This window comes from Myxocyprinus asiaticus, chromosome 28 (genome assembly GCF_019703515.2).
Source record: "Myxocyprinus asiaticus isolate MX2 ecotype Aquarium Trade chromosome 28, UBuf_Myxa_2, whole genome shotgun sequence".
Lineage (NCBI taxonomy): Eukaryota > Metazoa > Chordata > Actinopteri > Cypriniformes > Catostomidae > Myxocyprinus > Myxocyprinus asiaticus.
The window spans coordinates 39,500,243-39,522,500 of NC_059371.1; the positions used below are offsets into that span (position 1 = coordinate 39,500,243).

General features: G+C 40.3%; 2 protein-coding genes across 2 annotated transcripts in view; both read left to right on the forward strand.

Annotated features, from left to right (window-relative positions):
• LOC127418721 (uncharacterized) overlaps nt 1–9,861 on the forward strand; it is a 32,766-nt gene extending 22,905 nt beyond the window's left edge. Inside the window, exons 9-17 of the mRNA XM_051659450.1 lie at nt 755–773; nt 1,778–1,921; nt 2,615–2,943; nt 3,212–3,349; nt 3,716–3,997; nt 5,031–5,110; nt 6,107–6,270; nt 6,354–6,888; nt 7,854–9,861. Of these exons, the coding sequence (XP_051515410.1) occupies nt 755–773; nt 1,778–1,921; nt 2,615–2,943; nt 3,212–3,349; nt 3,716–3,997; nt 5,031–5,110; nt 6,107–6,270; nt 6,354–6,888; nt 7,854–8,791 (2,629 nt within the window). The 3' untranslated portion in view covers nt 8,792–9,861. The remainder of the gene's footprint in view (nt 1–754; nt 774–1,777; nt 1,922–2,614; nt 2,944–3,211; nt 3,350–3,715; nt 3,998–5,030; nt 5,111–6,106; nt 6,271–6,353; nt 6,889–7,853) is intronic.
• The window catches only part of LOC127418775 (zinc finger protein 391-like), a 66,369-nt gene that overhangs the window by 35,276 nt on the left and 8,835 nt on the right, over nt 1–22,258 (forward strand). The gene's annotated exons all lie outside the window — the stretch shown is intronic.

Consider the following 22,258-nt stretch of genomic DNA (forward strand, 5'->3'; position numbering starts at 1 on the left):
TTGAAAAATAATTGCACACATTAGAATGTCCTTCAACCAATCATAATCGAGCATTCAACAGACCTGTGGTATAAGTTGATTTAATTAAGATTAGAGGTAATAAACTGTCAATCTTGAAAATCTGTTTTGATGATTCAAATAAATTGATGCATTTGACATAAATGAACGAGACATGTTTTAAATGAATGCGGAAAAAAATGCCCTAATAAAAGTAAAAAATGCCCTTGACACTCAAATCCAGGGGTAAATATGGCTTCTTAGTTAATTTCTGACACTGCCTGTAAGTATGGTATTTTTGGTATTTTTGTCATAAACATCAGTTGCCTTGGTACATGTTTGAAGGAGTTACAATATAGTATGCTTTGAGGAAGCTCAAAGAATCATATTAGGTGATATTTTTTTCATACTGGATGTAATTGATTGTATCAGTTTCTATTAACCCCTTACTGGGTGAAGGATGTTCAACCTTGAATGCTGCAATACTGACACATTTTCAGCTTTAACAAGCCTTTGAAATGTGCAGTATTCATCAAGACAAGATATAATATATGTGTTAAAAAGGCCACTGTTCTCTGCCACACTAACCCTATTCTCTCAGAATGTACCTTTGCTGAGATGAGGTATGCACATACATCGCTCTCTGCATGGACCAGTCGGCGCCCAGAGACTGGTTGCGCTGAAGGGGATACAGAGACAGACACAAAGTTTGCATTAACTTTATAATTCTTTATATTTTGCCTTATTTGATGAGAAGTTGTGCGGGAATGCACAAAGTAAGTGTATAATCTTTGTTTGTTGTACTATTTAAATGTATGATTGTACATTTGCTCCTGTTTGTTTAATATCGTGCCTGTGAGGTAATTAGTTTATATATATATATATATATATATATATATATATATATATATATATACATATATAATATTATTTGTATGCGTTCCTGATTAGCATGCCTGTGAATCTGTATTTTGTAAGTGCATCCTTCGGTTGACATTTCAGTTTGTTGTTACTGATAATATTATTTTTTATATGTTATATAATCTTCGTTAACTACACAACATGGTATTTGCCATATATTCTTATAGGTACGAAGTGGTAAACAACTCGCTTTGTGCATGCACACACTCACGGCTCAATAAAGAGGTGTCAGATTTCAGATATATGTGTGCGCTGTTTATAATGAAGCCTACACACTGTAATTCATGTTTTCCCTTCATTAAACAGTAACAGTGTTCATGTATAACTTTATTGCTTTAATTATTTTATATTATGCTGTATTGTTTCATAGTATTATGCTTAATTATTATGTATGCTTACATGTATGTTGTTCCATTCCTCTGTGTTATAGAAACCACAAATACTACTCATCAAGCTACATAAGGCTCATCGAATCACTCACTGCATATTTTGCCTTAACCCCTGAGTCTTGTAAGACAGGGAACTGAGTACTGTGTGTGGCAACAATAATAAATGGGTTTTTCCAAGACTTTGAAGACTGTCTTCTAAATTATTTCTAACGGGATACCCTGTTGTGGGCAGGGTTATCAACTGGCAAATACACAATAGTGGATAGCTACCAGTAGCCATCCAATTCTACATGGTCCTTCGAGCCGGATGCTTGGCTTACTACAGTGGATAGATGATGTCATATTCAGCAGAGGAACCAACTGTGCGAGTCAGGAGGAAGACAACCCTCCCCGCACAATATGAAGATTATGACCTTTCTGGCTCTACTCTCCCTAATTTCTTTGCACAACCCATATTGCCACCCGCTCAGTCATCTGATACACTGGCTCAAGGCACAGAGCAAGAGGAGGTTGTAGCTGGGCTTCCCTGGTCACGTCTAGGATGTCAGGAGCCTGACAGTCCACTTCAGTGGTCGGACTCTGAGCAGTGTGATTCCAAGTCTGCTATTCTCAAGGTGAAGAATAAGAATCTTCCAAGCACGGGAGAAGCTCTTGCACACTATACAGACGATGCAACATGAAAGGGACACAGCCCTGCAGACTAATGCCCTTTATACCCAGGAGCTTTCACAGCTTAAGAAACAAATACCCATTGGCCCTTATCAATCATGGCTGCCTAATAATCCCTATCCATTAATTATCTCTATCACTCCACTCTGTCCTCTCCATCAATAGCTGGTGTGTGGTGAGCGTACTGGCGCACTATGGCTGCCGTCGCATCATCCAGGTGGATGCTGCACACCGGTGGTGGTTGAGGAGAGTCCCCTATTCACTTTTTAAAGTGCTTTGAGTGTAGTGTCAGAAAAGCTCTATATAAATGTAATGTTCATTCATTCATTCATTCATTCAATACAGCAGCTTCAAGTTTGGTTGGAAGAGCAACACCCTAGAGCTCCGTCTTCTCTGCCTCCTATCCCATCGACATCGTACAGCCCTGACCACCCTATTCCTGCACCACATAATCAACAACCTACTTGGTCGAATGAGAATACCTACAGGCCTGTACCAACCCCACATTTCAGCGGCAATGGGGAACAACCACAGTTTGAGGACAATCATCCCATTCCTCAGCCCCTACCAGCTCCAGTGGCTGCACCAAGAGCTACACAGATTTCTAATTCCGATACTGCATATGCCCATACTACTAGATGGAAGCTCCACAAGAAGATGAGGTCTACTATCAAAGACCACAGAGTTCGTACAGACAGAGTTTTCATGCTTCTCAGGAACTAGGGTTCATGACTTCTCCACATAGAGGCATTTATGACTCTGCCCAGCTTTACCCAATGCCATGTCAGCCACTCAGTACACCCCTTCTCGAACATGAGCTGACATATAGAGGCCCAACCCCTACGATTCCAGACTTTGTACATCCTAACCCAAGAGAGTTCTCTCAGTTGAAGATCGCTCTGAACAATGTCCTCTCAGCCAATGCCACTGAGAGATTTAAGTTCCAGATTCTCACAGATCACCTTAAGTTTAAGGAAGCATTGCTGATTGCTGACTCTTATTGTCATTTGCCACAGCCTTTTATGCTGACCATGGCAGCATTGGATCAATAGTATGGTCAGCCGCACCAGTTGGCTTTGCAATGTATAGCTGAGCTCATGAATGGTCAGAATATCGTCTCTGGAGACACTAAAAACTTCATTGTTTGCTCTTAAAGTACGTTTACTTCTTGGCATGTTAGAGCATTTAGGAAGGAAAGGACATTATGAGTTACAGTGTGGCTCTCATTTTTCTAGGCTGCTTGGGAAGCTGCCGCATGACCTAAGATCCAACTTTCAACGGTTCGCACACCCACACAGAGTTCCTATCCCTACCCTCTTGGATCTCTCCGAATGGCTTGAGTACGAGATCAAAGTACTGGAAGATTGCTCAAGGTTTGCTAGCAGTCAGCGGCGAGCACCTGTAACACGAACCAGATAGGTGGTTTGAGACCTCAAGTCATTCCATAAGAACACTTCAATTCTGCCTAGTACAGAGAAAGTACTCCCTGATCCCAAGCTACCATCGTCAGCTTCTAAAGCTGCTTTGAAGCCTTACTGTCTCTACTGTGACAACGGTAAACATTCCCAAAATAATTGTATCAATTTCAAGCAGTTTACGAGAGATCAAAAACAGAGCTGGATACGAGAGAATAAAAGGTGCTGGCGCTGTGGTAGGAATCATCCATCATCTCAATGTAACCTCAAGATGCACTGCAAACAGTGCAACAGCTGACACTTGCTTGCTCTTCATGACACCAGCATGAAAGGTGCAGATGGCCCAGATGTCACCCCAGATCAAGCCATATCAACCAACTCCTGCCAGTTCAACACTATGAATGAAATTCTCCTCATTCACAAGCCGCCCACCAGTCGGAAAGTTCTCCTGAAAATAATCAAGGTGATCCTCAAAAGTGGGAAACGGAGAATGATTGCTTACGCCATCTTGGATGATGGATCTGAAAGGACTATCCTCCTCCATGATGCAGCTCAGAAGCTTGGCCTTAAGGAGCAGCCTGAAGATTTATCACTTCGCACTGTCAGGCAAGAGCTACACACAGTTCTGATTCTTGACCCCCAGTTACCAAGAGCTCTTTGGCCGGTAGGTCAAGTGTCAGAGGCCTTCCCTGGACCAGATGGCAGAGTGCGTTCAGTCAAAGTTAAAGTGGGAGAGAAGACATACACCTGTCCAGTGGCACACATTCTACAATTACCTGCCGTTCCCGATTAGTGTGATAACACTGTGATAATTACATGGCTTTAGGGCCTTTTGTAATTCTACATATTTACTTACGTAAATCTGGGGGCGGCTGTTAAAAAGGCCACTGTTCTCTGCCACACTAACCCTATTCTCTCAGAATCTTCCTTTGCTGAGATGATGTATGCACATACATCGCTCTCTGCACAGGCCAATCAGTGCCCAGAGATTGGCGCGAGCGATCTCCCCCGCCCTCACAGAGAGAGCAGTTGCGCTGAACGGGATACGGAGACGGACACTAAGTTTGCATTAACTTTATAATTAATTATATTTTGCCTTATTTCATGAGGAGTTGTGCGTGAATGCACAAAGTGTATAATCCTTGTTTGTTGTACTATTTAAATTCATTTGCTCCTGTTTGATTAATATCGTGCCTGTGAGGTATATTAGCTTTTATATATTTATAAATGCTCATGATTAGCATGCCTGTGAATTTGTATTTTGTATGTTCATCCTTCGGTGGGCATTTCAATATGTTGTTACTGATAATATTATTATTTATAGGTTATAATCTTCGTTAACTACACAACATGGTATTTGCCATATATTCTTATGGGCACGAAGTGGTAAACAACTCGCTTTGTGCATGCACACACTCACGGCTCAATAAAGAGGTGTCAGATTTCAGATATATGTGTGCGCTGTTTATAATGAAGCCTTCACACTGTAATTCATGTTTTGCCTTCATTAACCAGTAACAGTGTTCATGTATAACTTTATTGCTTTAATTATTTGAAATTATGCTGTATTGTTTCATAGTATTATGCTTAATTATTTTGTATGCTTACATGTATGCTTTTCAATTTCTCTGTGTTATAGAAGCCACAAATACTACTCATCAAGCTACATAAGGCTCATCGAATCACTCACTGCATATTTTGCCTTAACCCCTGAGTCTTGTAAGACAGCGAACTGAGTACTGTGTGTGGCAACAATAATAAATGGGTTTTTCCAAGACTTTGAAGACTGTCTTCTAAATTATCTCTAACGGGATACCCTGTTGTGGGCAGGGTTATCAACTGGCAAGAACACAACAGTGGATAGCTACCAGTAGCCATCCAATTTTACAAAATAGGATGGTTTTAATTTTATTGAGAATCCACAAAATGCCATTATTTTTCCCTTTTCTGTGGCTCTGAAGTTCTTAATTTAAACAAAAATTACAAGCTTTGAGTAAGCAATCTGACAATGCAAAGTCTTCTTTAAATTGTACAAGACCAGGAAAAGTAGGTTATATACCATTATTAAATTATCTCAGAGTAACAGGTTTTATATAAAGGGATTTAAGGAGGGGAGGGGAAGGTTTCACTTCCTTCTGCGCTCTTCACTTCTGTCCAGTTGTTGGCAGTAAAGCACCAAAAGCCGTTTTCAATCTCAGAAGAAGAAGATCTGAAAGTTCGAGTGCTCATTTCGGTACGTGTTTAATGTCTTTTACATCATATGTGAGATTTATATTTGTTTTAATATGTAATTTTCTGTTTATGTTGTTTTTCTGGTGTTTTAATTATTGTAAAATAATCTTATTATCGCCGTATGTGGCAGTTTTGTGACGGACGTTTTAAGATATTCAGTTTGAGGAGAAACAAGCAGAAATCTGAGAATATTCTGTTACATTTCTGATAAATGAGCTCGTTAAATCCAGCGACCAATTGTAAATTATTTCAATGAAGGCCGTTATATGTTGAATAAAGCTTGATATGGGCTAATATCTGATCATATTTCAGGAAAATGAAACCCAAACACAAAGCACACATTTATATTTATATAATCTCAGAAATACTTATTTTGTGTAACAGATCTGTCCTTGTGTGTAATAATTTGATAATGTTTTTGAGTGTGATTTATGTCAGTCCATTTTAATGATTATGTTTTTGTGATGAGATGTTCATCATGAGTGACCTGCTGTAAATCAGTAGGAACTGATCTGTCCATGCTGGATATTGATGATTTCATCACAGAAATCTCTCTGAAGAAAGAGGTGACGTCATTGAAGACAAAACTGATGGAGAGAGATCTCGTTTCACGCTGTACCTGTTTAGAGCGAGTTAAAGTTGAGATTGTAAGTAAGCTTTCAAATGATGTGATATGACTGTGACTCTGTGATGATGAATTGTACAGATGTGATTGTGTTGTGTTTGTCAGGAGCTGGAAAATATTTCCTGTCAATCTTCAGTGTGTGTGACTGATGGGACCTCCACAGAATGTCAGGATTCAGTGTGGAGCGGCAGAGATCAGTCCACACCACAGCGGCTGCTGGACAAACTCTCTGAACAGAGATCCAGAGACACACAGGACTCACAGCTCACTTTACTCTGTTCTACTGATGCTCAGGAGAGTGTGTGTTACAGTAATAAGTGTGTTCAAACCTCCACAGAGTCTCTGACTTCTGTCTGTAACGCTGGAGAACAGCAGATGCTGCAGACACCAGTGAAGATTGAAGTGATGCAGGAGGAGATTAAAGAAGAAAACACAGCAGAGGAACAATGGAGTGGTGAAGATGATGATGAACAGCAGATGCTGCAGACACCAGTGAAGATGTGTTCAGTGAAGCTGCTGGACTGCAGGAACCTGATGAAGATGAGAGGGAAGACTGAAGTGAAGCAGGAGGAGATAAAAGATGAAAACACAGTGGAGGAACAACAGAGAGATGAAGATATTCATGATTTTATTCCTTCAGGTATGCTTCTTTCTTTATTGATTTACATTTTCATGTCAATCGACTGTCATTTTAAAATCTCTTACAAGAAAGACTGTTTTATTACTCAAAAGTCACACTAAAATTCAACAAGTTGTAACACTACAATCTACATGCCTATGTAGTGTTACGGACAGCTCATTCCCGACCGCTACATATAGTGGATTAAAACACCAAATGCAATTAGAAAAATTGTTTTATTCTAAATGTAGTTAAATTTGCTTAAGCAAAAGAAACGTCTAGGGACTTAAACAAAACAAACATCTTATGGAGCTGGTAGTTGCAGGTGAGTATCGAACAGGGAGTTGGACCCGTGACTCCTCTGGAGAGGTGATCCTACCCCAAAGAGAGAGTAGAGCAACTGAGCAAAAAGGGTAACTTATATGCACACCCCCCTGAATTAAATCAATTAAACAAATTACTCCCCCTGTCAACCTGCAACTGTCCCACTCTGCCACCGTGAGACAGAGAGAAAAAGGACAGGGTCGTAACAGTAGTCTATATGCTCTGTTTTCTTGGAGGGCTCAGTGCCGCCTCTCCGAGGAGGAGACTGCTTCACAGCTCTCAAAGTTGCATTGCCTGGATGTAATCACAATTAAGTATTTATGAACCGTACTTTACATATGATATTGAATCGAGAGTGCCGTATCATAGGATACAATAATAATTTTTAAAAAAATGTACACCCCTACTACTCACCCTCATGTTGTTCCAAACATGCATGACTTTCTTTCTGTGACTGTGGCTCACATTCAATATAAATGATTATAATCATGAAATGCAACTGTAAGCCAGAATTGATGGTATAAATATATACATTTTTCACAGCAAGTATCACAAATAAATACTGAACGTCTGTTGTGTTCTGCCATTAAATTAGGTTTCAATTTGATGATTTAAATTTGTCCCTTTTGAATTGATTTGTCAATTTACTGTGTTCATTGTAGAGCTGAATGAAGTGGAGGAGAAACTTCAGGATCAGAAACATCATGATTTCACAACTGGAGAAAAATCTCTGAGGGGCTCAAAAACTAACAAGAATTTCTCACCAGAAAAGAATCAAAGAAGAGCAGCCAAAAATACTTTCACCTGCTCTCAGTGTGGAAAGAGTTTCACATATCAATGCAAGCTTAATACACACATGAGATTTCATACAGGAGAGAGACCTTACTCGTGCCATCAGTGTGGAAAAACTTTCACTACTAAAGGACAACTTAATACACACATGAGAAGTCATACAGGAGAGAGACCTTACACGTGTCATCAGTGTGGAAAGAGTTTTGCAAATGTATACTATTTCAAGGATCATCTCCTCTTGCACTCTGGAGAAAGACCATTTGAATGTGATCAGTGTGGCAAAACATTTGTTTTGGATTCAGGTCTTAGAAAACATCTGAAAACTCACACAAATGAGAAGCCTTACAAGTGTTCTTTCTGTGGAAAAAGTTTTGCACACCTGAACTATTTTAAAGAGCACCAGAAAACTCATACTGGTGCAGGCGCTCATATGTGCTTTGAATGTGGGAAGATCTTTACTACAGCCAGCAACTTGAAACAGCACCAAAGAATTCATACTGGAGAAAAACCTTACAAGTGCTCACACTGTGAAAAGAGTTTCACTCAGTCAGAACACCTGAAAAAACACGAGAGAATTCATACTAGAGAAAAACCTTTCAAGTGTTCACACTGTGGAAAGAGTTTCACTCAGTCATACAGCTTGAAAACACACGAGAGAATCCATACTGGAGAGGAACCATACCACTGCTCGTCATGTGGGAAAAGTTTCAGAGCATCAAGTGCTCTATGGAAACATGTCAAAAAGTATTGCCCAGGTAGTCAAGGTGAGCAAAAATCATCTTCAGGTCCAACAAGATCTTGTAAATAGTTGGATATTCAGATAACTAAAAGACCTTTATAGCACATGTACAGTACAATACCCAGATGTCTATTTGATGTGTGTTTACATCTGGAAGACATATTTTTTGGTTTGTTTGTTCATCTGTAATACGTCTATAAGGCGTTTCTACTTGGATGTCAATAAGACATTCAGCAGATGTCTTTGAGATGTTTGGGATTTAGATTATTTGATCTTTTTGAGATGTTTAGCAGTTGTTAATTTGAATGTGATGCTTTCCAGATTAAAAAAAAGAATCTATGTACTATTTAGGATGCATCTCCTGTGACCATTTGTGGAAAATCAAAGGACATTTAAGGAACATCTTTGTATTAATTTAGGAAACTTGTTTGTGTGTGTGTGTATACTGTATAGTACTGTGCAAAAGTTTTAGACACTTAAGAAAAATGTTGTAGAGTAAACAAGGAAGTCCACCTTGATTGTGCTGCCCTAGACGACTGGCTAGTTCGCCTATGCCTAGAAACGGCCTTGTATAAAAGATTAAAAAGATTCAGTGGCCATTCTTGATATTACACTTTCATTATTAACAGTTTGCATAGTGCTAGCGGATATTTCAGATGAATAAAACTATTAAATAATTACAGATGCATAAATATTTGCAAAACTACTAAAACTCCAATGTAAGTAATGTTACTTAACCAATCTGATGTAATTGGATGAATTTTTGTTGCATAACTGACAAGAGACGGAGATGTCGGTTGATGTTCTCTCCAGTTTGGGTAAGGTCCCATTAGTTGCCATCAATGCCATGGCAGCTCCATTGCCACCAGTGCTATACTGTATGCTAAAAACACAAGTTTTATTTATATAGCATCTTTCCAAAGCTCATGAACCTTTACAAACATTATTTCCATATTTTTCCAAGTTGTTTATTTTCTGTGATGTAATAAGTATCTTACCTCAGAAAAACGAACTCTCCTGCCAGTCGCAGTACAAGTAAAAAGTGTCTCAGAAATATGCGTTGTCCTGTTTACCTGCTGTCCAACGAGATTCTGTCAGAAATCATTGTCAATAAACATTGGAGCGAGTGCACTATTGAGGATGATCACATGTTCCAGTTTTTAGGACTGCTTTTTTTCCTTAGTTTTACTCTGTTAATACACAGGAAAGACTCAGCCCATATCACAAAAATGAAAAGGTGAGAGGTTTACCTTCATGAGGGCTTGTGTATGCCACCAGACACAAACACACAAAGGTAAAAGTTCCCAGACTAGCTAAATAGGATATTTATTGACAAATCATAATATAAGTATTATATGAAAATAGTACAGCTCTGGAAAAACTTAAGAAACCACTCCAAATGTTTCTGAAATCAGCATCTCTACATGTATGGCAGCCATTCCATTCCAGTGTCTTGAATTCCTGCTTGAATTTTTGAGCCAGGAGTGTTATAAAATCACCCAACAGCAATGTGAAAGACTAGTGAAAGTGTGCAAAAATGCATGAAAGCTGTGACTGAAAATTAGGGTTATTCCACCAAATATTGATTTCTGAACTCTTCCTAAGTTAAAACAGTATATGTGTTGTTTATAAATGAATATGTACTTGTTTTCTTTGCATTATTCGAGGTCTGAAAGCACAGCATCTTTTTTGTTATTTTAACCAGTTGTCATGTTCTGCAAATAAATGCTCTAAATGACAATATTTTTATTTGGAATTTGGGAGAAATGTTCTCAGTCATTTATAGAATGAAACTTAAAAACTTAAGAATTAACTAAATAAAACTGTTTGCTTTGAGCAGTGTTATATTGGCATAGGTGATGCAGGCAGTCGCACAGGGCGGCAGCATTCACTCGGGCTAGGTAGTGTCTGATGTTACTATAATTTTTTTATTTATTTTGTTTTGTAGTGTAACTGCATCATTGTACAATGACAAGGCCAAAATTATCCTAGCAATAGCAACCAGTGGTACCCGGCGGTGTAATGTTGGCAGGCCCGATTCCAGAACCAAATCACTGAGGGTGCTCACTAATATGTAAATAAATATATAGACAATGGCTCCTAATCATTGGTGTCCTTAGCTATGTTTCACCCATTTCAATTGAAACGGGCCCTGCCCTCCAAAGGACCCCCAACTGACATGCCAGAATTGAATAATTCATCCACTTAAAAAAATTATATACTGTGTGTTTATATATAGAGAGAGCTATACTGTGGCCGTGGCGGCTGACTGGATTCCCGCAATCTTTTTTTTTTTTGTTGTTATTAACATTTTTATTGATTCATAAATTAACACAAAAAATACAACAACATATATATTTTGAATCAATAACTTTAAACATTAAACCCCCACTGTATCCCCTCCCCCTACCAAACTCCCACCCCACCCTGACCCCCCCACGAACACCCCTGTGGTCAATAGAATATAGACACACACACACAAAAAACACAAAACTAAAACAACAACAAAAAATAAAATAAAATACAATTATCAAGTATATATATAAAAAAAAAACTAAACTCTAAATTACTCCCTCCACCGCCCCTCCTCGAGGTTCCCTCAAAAATGCTAAGTAATTGCCCCATTTCTTATTGTAAGAATCCCTAACTCCCATCTTTATGCTCAACCCCTCCTCGAAGGCAGCCACCCCATCTCCGCACACCACTCCGGGAATGAGGGTGCTCCATCCGACTTCCAACTCCTCAAAATAACCTGCCTACCAATCATCACACTGGTCAAAACCCAGTGCTTCATGTACTTATCCTCCAAATCCATGACCTCCCCATCTCCCAAAATACAGAGTCTGGGGCAGAACGAGACCTGAGTGCCCAATACATCACACACAAAACTTTGCACCTTCAGCCAAAATTCTTGGATCTTACGACACCCTCAAAAAACATGGGTGGTGTCCCCATCTTCAGAATGGCATCGCCAGCAGATGGGTGTGTCCTTAAGACCAAGCCTATACAATCTAGAGTGGGTCCAATAAAATCTATGTAAAATCTTAAATTGCATAAGGCGAACCCTTGCATCTCTAGATGCAGACTTGATGTTTTTTAGAATCCTAGCCCACACTCCCTCCTCCAATAACAAATTTAAATCATCCTCCCATAATCTTTTGAGAGAATTTAAAGCTCCATCCCCCAGACTCTGAATTAGCAGGAAGTAATTCACTGATGCCTCATAACCCTTCCCAAAAGCAGCAATCACCACTCCCAGAGTATCTGCCACTCTAGGGGGGTACGTGCTACTCCCAAAAACAGTGCAGAGCAGGTGGCGCAGCTGTAAATACTTATAAAATTGAGATCTGGGAATCCCAAAATGTTGAATCAAATTTTCAAAAGATCTCAATACTCCACTCTCATATAGGTCACCAAGTGTATTAACCGCCCTCACAATCCACTCTGACCAACAGAAAGGGGACTTATTAATACATAGTTTAGGGTTCTGCCATATGCTCGAGGCTACATTTAAATAAATATCAGAATTAAACACTCTGGACACTTTTGACCATATCGAGTGCAAATGCAAATTAACGGGGTGCGACTTAACCTTTCCGGCTAGTTTAATCGAAAGGCTTTGCAGTGGCGAGATAGGGGCAAGAACTTCCTTTTCAATACAAAACCAGGGAGGGGCTCTCTCAGATGGAAGCGACCAATGAGCCAAATGTCTAAGATCGATTGCATAATAAAAAAACAAAATCTTGGGTAGGCCTAACCCACCTTTGTCAATTGGCCTATGTAACTTATTGAAATTTAAGCTGGGACGCTTACCATTCCAAATGAAATACTTCGCTATGCTATCAAATTGCTTGGAATAATAGAGGGGGGACATCTACAGGGAGAGACTGTAGCAGGTAGTTGAATTTTGGAATACAATTAATTTTAATAACATTAACCTTCCCAATCATCGATAAGTGTAACGAAGCCCACCTGTCCACATCATTCGAAAACTATTTATTAAAGGATCAAAATTAACTCTGACTAAATCAGACAAATTTGCTGGGAATAAAATTCCCAAATACTTAATTCCCTGTTTGGGCCACTGGAAGGCACCCGGCTGGAAGGCCGTTACTGGACAGTACGCTGTCAAATCCAAAGCTTCGGATTTAGAACAATTGACTTTGTATCCTGAGAATTTGAAAAAGGAGTTAATAATTCTGTGGAGGCAAGATCTAGTAGGGTCGGAGACGAATAATAAAATACCATCTGCGTAAAGCAGAAGCTTATGCATCACACCTCCCGCAATCACCCCTGGAAAATCATTCTCCTTTCTTATCGCAGCTGCTAATGGTTCCAGGGCAAGACAGAACAATAATGGGGAAAGAGGGCAACCCTGCCGGGTGCCCCTATCCAGAGTAAAATAATCTGAAATTAACCCATTTGTTTGTTTGTTTGCTACAGGGTGTCTATAAAGTAACTTAATCCAACCAATAAATGTACTCCCGAACCCATACATTTCCAAAATCTTAAAAAGATAATCCCATTCTACAATATCAAATGCCTTTTCCGCGTCAAGTGAGATGGCAGCGACCGGAGATTGATCATTCGCTACTGACCACATGATATTGATGAGACGCCTAATATTATCAGAAGATCTACGGTCTCGAATAAACCCCACTTGATCTATATGTATAATTGATGTCACTTAATCGATTAGCCAGAATTTTGGACAAAATTGTTACATCTAACTGGATCAGGGAAATTGTGCGGTAACTTTTACACTCGCTTGGATCTTTGTCCTTTATAAAAATCAGACTGATCCGGGCTTGCGTCATGGTTGGAGGAAGCTTTCCGTTCTTTAATGATTCCGTATAAACTTCTAACAAAAGTGGAGCCAGTTCTGTAGCATAAGATTTGAAAAATGAATGCCTTGCCTGTAGGCAAGGCCTTAATTACCTCATCAAGCTCCTCCAAGGTTATCTCAGAATCAAGAGAATTTTTTTGCTCAGTCGTCAGTTTAGGGAGATCTAATGGTTCCACAAAGTTCCTAATATTTTCATCAGTAGACGAAGATGTGGAGCTATAGAGATCAAGATAGAACTCTTTAAAGGTATTATTAATATCAATGGCCAAGGTAAATATTTCACCACCAGCAGATTTCACTGAGGGAATGGTAGAAAAAGACTCTCTCTGCTTTATATATCTAGCCAAAAGTTTTCCTGCTTTGTCCCCCGACTCAAAGTATGACTGTCTTGCCCTGAATAACCAAAACTCCACTTTCCGTGACAAAATAGTATTATATCTATATTTCAATCAGGTCATTCTCTGAGGCCATCAGATGACATACGGCACTTCAGCTCTGCCTTGGCACTTTTAATATTTCCTTCCAACTCCACAAGTTCTTGTGCTTTGGATTTTTTGGTGAATGAGGCATACTGTATGATCCGACCCCTAAGAACCGCCTTAAGGTCCTCCCAAGCCACGCCCACAGAGGATACTGAGGACCAGTTGGTCTCCACATAAACATTGATTTCAGTCTTTAACATTTGTTGGAAATCAAGATTTTGCAAAAGGGACACATTAAGGCGCCAACTATATGATTTCTTTTTCTCTGTATATGGCAACACCTTTAAACTCACCAGGGCGTGATCTGAGACTAAGATATTTCCAATTGGGCAATCAACAACAGATGAAATGAGGGATTTGGATATCAAAAAAAAAAAAAAAATCTATTCTAGAATAAATCTAATGGACTGATGAAAAAAATGTATAGTCCCTAACAGATGGTTTCAAAAGTCTCCAAATATCCGTAAGACCAAGATTTTTACACATCCTGTGAAGTGTCAATGTTGCTCTAGGGGGTTTACACACTTTTTCTTCACTGTGATCAAGGACTGAGTCCATCAAAAGATTAAAGTCTCCTCCCAATATTATATCATGAGGGGTGCCAACGGTTTGCAGCATCCCTTCAAGATCTATAAAAAAGCCCTGATCATCAGCGTTAGGTGTGTAAATATTAACCAAAATCAACCTTTGCCCTTGAATTTCAGCTAAAACAATAATGACTCTCCCTAATTTATCTTTAGTCTGTTTGGGACATTTGAATTGTAAATGTTTATTTACCAATATAATGACTCCCTTGCTCTTACTTGAGCCAGCACTAAAAAAACATGTCCACCCCATATCTTCCCAAATTTTTCAGCTTCCTGCGGGGAGAGATGTGTTTCTTGAAGAAACACTATATCATATTTCTTACATTTAAGAAAAGAAATAACCTTCCTTCTTTTTATGGGGTGCCCCAACCCATTCACATTCCATGTGGAGAGAGATAGTACACTCATATTAACATTTGACCTTTTGATATAGTAGAAAATATAAATTGTGCGTCAAAAACAAAATTATACAGACCACATTCCCCATTAGTGAAACAATCAAACCCCGAACGTCCCCCCGAACAAAACAAACAGAAAAAAGAAAAACGTGCGCATTAACCCCGTGCACGACAGCGCCAACCGGCGACAATCCCTCTAAACTCAAAAGGTCCACAAACGCCTACGAGCCCCCACGACAACTTTGCCATCGGATTGCTCAATTTTGCCTCACAAATTTGTGAGGCAAAATTACATAACAGAAAATACTTTGTAAAATAAACCCCAGCCAATAGGAAGAATGAACACAAAGAACGTGTAGATTCATTCACAGAACTGTCTCAAAGGTGTGATCTTCCACAAAACAAATTCCAGCTGATATAAAACTGTTCAGATTCCTCGGACAGTCAAACGAATGTTCAGTGAGCCGGTTGTTATGAGTTCAGCGGATGACGTAATCATTCCAATGTCCCGTAAAAATACTCAACAAAACAAACTCCAGCCAGCAGGAGGAATAAGCACGAAGACCGAACGGATTAATCCACAGCTGTTCCAAAGGAGTGTAATTCAATAGAACAAGCTCTAGCCGCTAGGCGGAACCAATACAAAAAGAAACAAAACCGGCATCCCGGTTCCTCGGAGTGTCAAGTCAGTTCACTCGGAGGCCGCATAAAAGTATATACCATGACTTACACAATCCGTCAACTTTATAAAAGACATCCTTTGTGTGAGCATGTAGATATTTTGCGGTCATCCGTAGAGTCCACTCTCAAACTGCCCGAGAACTTCAATGCAAAAGTGATCTTTCGTCAATGCAAAAGTTTCTTTAAGGAAAAGTGTTATTCACAAAACAAACTCCAGGCGCTCGGTGGAGCCAATGCAAAAAGAAAAAAGAAACCAAAATGACGACCAGCTTCCTCAAAAGCCAGAGTAAGTACAGCGAGTCGACCCACTCACATGAGAAACACCCAATGGTATACTCACCTTTTGATTCAATAAAGGACATTGCCTAATTGGGACATGTAAATACTTTGCGACCGTCCTTCGTTTCTATTCTCAGTTTAGCCGGAAACATCAGAGCAAAAGTGATCTTTCGCTGATGTAAGAGTTTCTTAAATTCCTTGAACCGATCGCGTTTCTCTCTTGTCAAACTCACAAAGTCTGGGAACAAGAAAATATTATGGTTCTTCCAAGAAAGCTTCCCTTTGCTCCTCGCCTGGCGTAACACAAGATCTTTATCGGATGATCTCAGAAATCTGGCCAGAATCGATCAGGGCCTATCTCCCTCAGCAAATCTGTGAGCTGGGACTCTGTGAGCTCGCTCAATTTCCAGCTTGTGGCCTGTTATGTCGAGCAGACTCCGAAAAAGCTCGTCTAGGAATTTCACCATATCTCTGCCCTCCTCATGCTCAGGAATTCCAACAATTCGAATGTTATTCCTGTGGCTTCTATTCTCAGGATCTTCAAGCTTTTCAAGGAGATGATCCAAATGAACTTTGGTCGCGGGCGGATTAGCGGTTAATTCCCTCTCTGAAGATTCCAGACAATCGATTCGTCTCTCAACATCAGTCACTCTTGTAACTAAATCAGCAAATTTTATTTCCATCGCCGTAATCGATCAACGTATAACTGCAAGATCCTCCAAGTCAGCAAGAACCTTCATCAACATCACCAACATGTTGGACAACTGACGTTGGATCACCTCTCCCGCTGCGCCATCAAATCGAGTCCCCGGTCTGTAGGCCTGTTGGGGCTTTCATCCTGAACACGTAAGTGTCTTTTAATGTCTCCAGAGCCCGAGGATTTTGACTTCTTTGCCATGTTTTGCCTCGAAGAGCAAATGTGTAACTGGGTGTATCAAATCTCTGACTTAGCTTGCTCCCCCTCTGTCTCTCCTTCTTTTCGCTCTCCGGGCCTGTAGTGAGATGTCTATGGAGCTGAAAAATCACAATGCGCAATTCATTGTCAACTACCATTAGTTTCAGATACTTTTAATTCCCAAACAAAATGTGTTCATGCTGTTGTTGTTCATTTAATATGAAGGAATTGTTTAAGCTGTTTTTATGTCAGCTGATACGTACATAACACATAGTGCTATTCAGTGCCGAATAGTAGTTGCCGAAGGGCGAGGCTTCTCCTTATTCCAAAGCAAAAATAATGGCATTGTTTCAGTTTTTAATTAAGGGAATTGTTTGGATTATTTCTATGCTGAGCTGTTGATGCTGAAAATGCACATAATGCATTTAAGGTGAAGTTTGAAAATATACCATATTGATGAAAACCAACTTGAATCTTTGCTTTTTTCTCTCTTTTATGTTTATTTTTTATTTTTTATGAGGGGTAGGGCCCCACATTAGCTCTTGAAACAGGCCCCCAGATGCTTAAGGCCGCCACTGCTCCAAATCATAACCCATCTGAAAATAGAACAACCAAACCAAACATGGTATTATCCACTGGGGTATGAAATGAAGGTTAGTCAAAGTGCCTTAATTTATTGTTCTGGGAGTATCTTCAACGATTCATCATTGTCTACATCGACGACATCCTCATCTACTCCTGGAATGAGACCGACCATCGTCAGCATGTGGCGTTCGTACTGGAGAAGCTTAGAGAACACCAACTGTACCTGAAACTAGATAAATGTGAATTTCATCAACCATCAATTCAGTTCCTCATATACATCATCAGTCCCAGAGGGATGGAAATGGCCCAGGGGAAGGTTAGTGCAGTTTACTCCTGGCCCAAACCCACCACAATCAAAAAGCTTCAAAGATTCTTAGGTTTTGCAAACTTCTTTTGACGCTTCATACGCAATTACAGTTTTATATCTGCTCCTTTAACCTCTCTTCTCAAATCTATGCCCAAGTCCCTGTCCTGGAACCAGCCCACCTTGGAGGCCTTCCAACACCTAAAAGAAGCATTCACGACAGCTCCCATATTAGTTCATCCTGATTCGGAAAGACCGTTCATTATGGAAGTAGATGCATCCACCTCCGGTGTAGGAGCAGTATTATCCCAGCGGCAGGGGAAGCTTCACCCATGTGCCTTCTTCTCACAGAAGCTAACTCCGGCGGAGCAAAATTATGACATCGGCAACCGGGAGCTACTCGCCATCAAGCTGGTTCTGGATGAGTGGCGCCCTGGCTGGAGGGATCACGTCATCTGTTTCTGTTCATTACGGATCATCGCAACCTTGAATACCTGAGAGAAGAGAAACGGTTGAACCCCTGCCAGGCCCGGTGGGCCTTGTTCTTTAAACGGTTCAACTTCTCTGTTTCTTTTCATCCAGAGTCCAAAAACACCAAAGCGGATGCTTTATCTCGACTGCATGCTGCGGAACCTCCTTATGGAACACCAGAGTCCATCCTACCACCAGCGTTACTTGTCAGTCCCAACCAGTGGGCCCTGGATGACCAAATAGAGGAGGCCACCCGGGAAGAACCTGCTCCACCGGGGTGTCGCGAGGGGCACAAGTACATCCCCTCATGCCTTCGGAGTTCCCTCATCACTTCCATCCACTTCTCCCTGGGCTCTGGTCATCCTGGCTACCATCAAACCCTCTCGCTTCTCCAAAATCGATACTGGTAGCCCTGTATGTCCCAGGAAGTCCAACGATACATCCAAGGCTGTCTGGAGTGTGCCATCTCCAAATCTCCACGCCATCTTCCATCTGGTAAGCTCCTTCCTCTGCCCGTTCCTCAGTGCCCCTGGTCACACCTGGGGGTGGATTTTATAACTGACTTACCCGCATAGATTCCTTCACCTGTGTATTAGTTGCTGTTGACAGATTTTCCAAAGCATGTCGTCTGTTTCCAATGAAGGGCCTCCCCATGGTGCTGGAGACTGCAGAAGCCTTATTTCATCATGTCTTCCTGAGCTATGGCCTCCCAGAAGACATAGTGTCTGACTGTGGTCCCCAGTTTATCTCACAGGTATGGAGGTCCTTCTTCTCCCTCTTGGGTGTATCAGTGTGGTTAACCTCTGGATATCATCCGCAATCTAACGGAGCAGAAGATTCATCAATCAGCCACCGGACTCACCCCGTTCCAGTGCGTGCTCGGTTTTCAGCCCCCTCTGTTTCCCTCTTCTGGAGATCCTTCGGATGTTCCAGCTGTGAGCCACTGATTCGAGGAAAGCAAAAGGGTCTGGGACTCAGCTCATGTCCATCTTCAATGGGCAGTTTGGCACCAGAAGAGCCAGGCCGACACAAGGAGATCAGAGACTCCTACTTACCGTCCTGTGCAGAAGGTCTGGCTCTCCACTCGGGACATCAGGCTCCCTTGTCAAACGTTAAGTCCCAGATACATTGGTCCATTCACGATACAACACCAAGTAAATGCAGTCACATACCGGTTACAACTACCCTCACATTACAGAATTCCATGTTTCTCTCCTCAAACCTCACTATCCTTCTCTGTCTCCTCCTTCCATAGAGCCCGGTGTGACTGAGGAACCCACTCAGTCTTTACTCCTGGAGGATGGTTTGGTTTATGAGGTTTGAGCCATCCTAGACTCCCGACGTCGGAGATGACATCTCGAGTACCTGGTAGACTGGGAAGGTTATGGCCTGATGAGATGTCTTGGGTTACACGAGATGACATCCTGGATGCCCAGCTCCGTGTGGATGAGGTCGGCCCCGATGTTGGAGACTCCGGCCCTCAGGAGCAGTCCCTGAAGGGGGGGGGGGTACTGTCACGGATCCACCGGGCTCTCTCTCTCTCCCTCTCCCTCACTGCCGACATTGCGCTCACTCTCCCCTGAGTTCTGATTACACACACCTGCACATCATCAGTGTCTAATCAAGGACTGCATTTATACCTCGCTCTCACACACATTCATTGTCTGTTCTCATCTATGTTCTCCCTAAGACTACGGACTCCCTAGTTTTGTCTATACTTAGCTGGTTTATTACTTACCTTGTTATTGTTCTCCTCATCTGAGTTTTATCTTGGTTCATCCTCCATTTATTCCCCAGCGCTTGGACTCTCCTGTGTTGTTTATGTTTCCTGCAAAGATCAAAGGATTGTTGTGAGTTAACCTTTCATCTGCACATCGCAATATTTCTCTGTTTGGATTTTACTCACCTGCTGTTTGCATCAAATCTGTTTCTGGATTGCCTCACCTGTTGTTTACATCACTGCTTCATTCACCTGTTTAATAAACCCCACGATTGAGTCCATCTCTCTGCCTCTCTGAGTTTCTACGTGACAGAGGGTGTTTGCCACAGATATTTCAGATAATATAGAAACTGTTGTATTGATCTAGTCGCGGGGGGTGCGACTCTATTTGTTGGTCGCGAAACGAGTCTCAATGTGTGCATGTGTGTGTGCATGCGTGTGCGTATGTATGTGTGTGAGCGTGTTTAAGTGCGGAGGAGACGAGGGAGCTTTTCAATCGAAATTGAAATAAAATTAGGATATTATAGACATTGTAATTCTTATCCAATGTACTTAACCAATGTCTTTGTTTTAATTGGTTATTTTGTTGTGGTAGCCTGTAGGATCCTTTGAAATAACTTAAATCATTTGGCAAGTGATATGGAACCGTTATGCAGTCAAGACCTGGAACTACTTAATAGCCGTGCGTTTATTTGAAAAATAATTGCACACCTTAGAACGTCCTTCAACCAATCAGAATCAAGCATCAACAGACCTGTGGTATAAGTTGATTTAATTAAGATAAGAGGTAATAAATTGTCAATCTTGAAAATCTGTTTTGATGATTCGAATAAATTGATGCATTTGACATAAATGGACGAGACATGTTTTAAATGATTGCGGGAAAAAATGCCCCTGACACTCAAATCCAGGGGTAAATATGGCCTCTTAGTTAATTTCTGACACTGCCTGTAAGTATGGTATTTTTGGTATTTTTGTCATTGAACGTCAAGTTGCTTTGGTACATGTTTGAAGGAGTTACAATATAATATGCTTTGAGGAAGCTCAAAGAATCATATTAGGTGATATTTTTTTCATACTGGATGTAATTGATTGTATCAGTTTCTGTTAACCCCTTACTGGGTGAAGGATGTTCAACCAATGCTGCAATACTGACTCATTTTCAGCTTTAACAAGCCTTTGAAATGTGCAATATTCATCAAGACAAGATATAATATATGTGTTAAAAAGGCCACTGTTCTCTGCCACACTAACCCTATTCTCTCAGAATGTACCTTTGCTGAGATGAGGTATGCACATACATCGCTCTCTGCATGGACCAATCGGTGCCCAGAGATTGGTTTCGCTGAACAGGATACAGAGACAGACACAAAGTTTGCATTAACTTTATAATTCTTTATATTTTGCCTTATTTGATGAGGAGTTGTGCGGGAATGCACAAAGTGAGTGTATAATCTTCGTTTGTTGTACTATTTAAATGTATGATTGTACATTTGCTCCTGTTTGCTTAATATCGTGCCTGTGAGGTAATTAGCTTATATAAAGGGTTGGGAGGGTTACTTTTGAAACATATTCCACTACGGATTACAGAATACATGCTGTAAAATGTCATTTGTAATGTATTTCGTTACTCAAGGTCAGTAATGTATTCTAAATACTTTTGGATTACTTGGATTACAAACAAGATTAATCAAACTGATCTTGTTTTAAGGATTTTTAGATATTTTTACAGGAAAACAATACAAAAATTATTATCAAGATTACGATTTTTGCCCTAATATCAAAGGTCTTACTAGAAAAAAAGAAATTATGATCCAACGTGAATTTTCTTGATAATAAAAATATGATCGTGTCTGGTAACATATGCATGTAAAATGGCTAGCAATAGCATTTGAGCTTAGTGTAAAGCTGACAATTTACACAAGGTTTATTTCTATTTCTTCTGCTCCAAACTTACTTCAAACTTACTTCTCTGTCTGCTCGTATGAATGTAACACATCATAAGAAAGTGTTTCACCACTGTTCAGATGCACTTTGAATCACATCATTTATATGTATAAATGTTTTCCATCTGAAAGGACTAAATATTAAATGAAACTAATGACAATAAAATGCAAAGTAATCTCTTCAGTAATCAAAATACTTTTTGAATGTAACTGTATTCTAATTACCAATGATTTAAATTGTATCTGTAGTGGAATACAGTTACTTATATTTGTATTTTAAATATGTAATCCCGTTACATGTATTTCGTTACTCCCCCACCCTGGTAGCCATCCAATTTTACA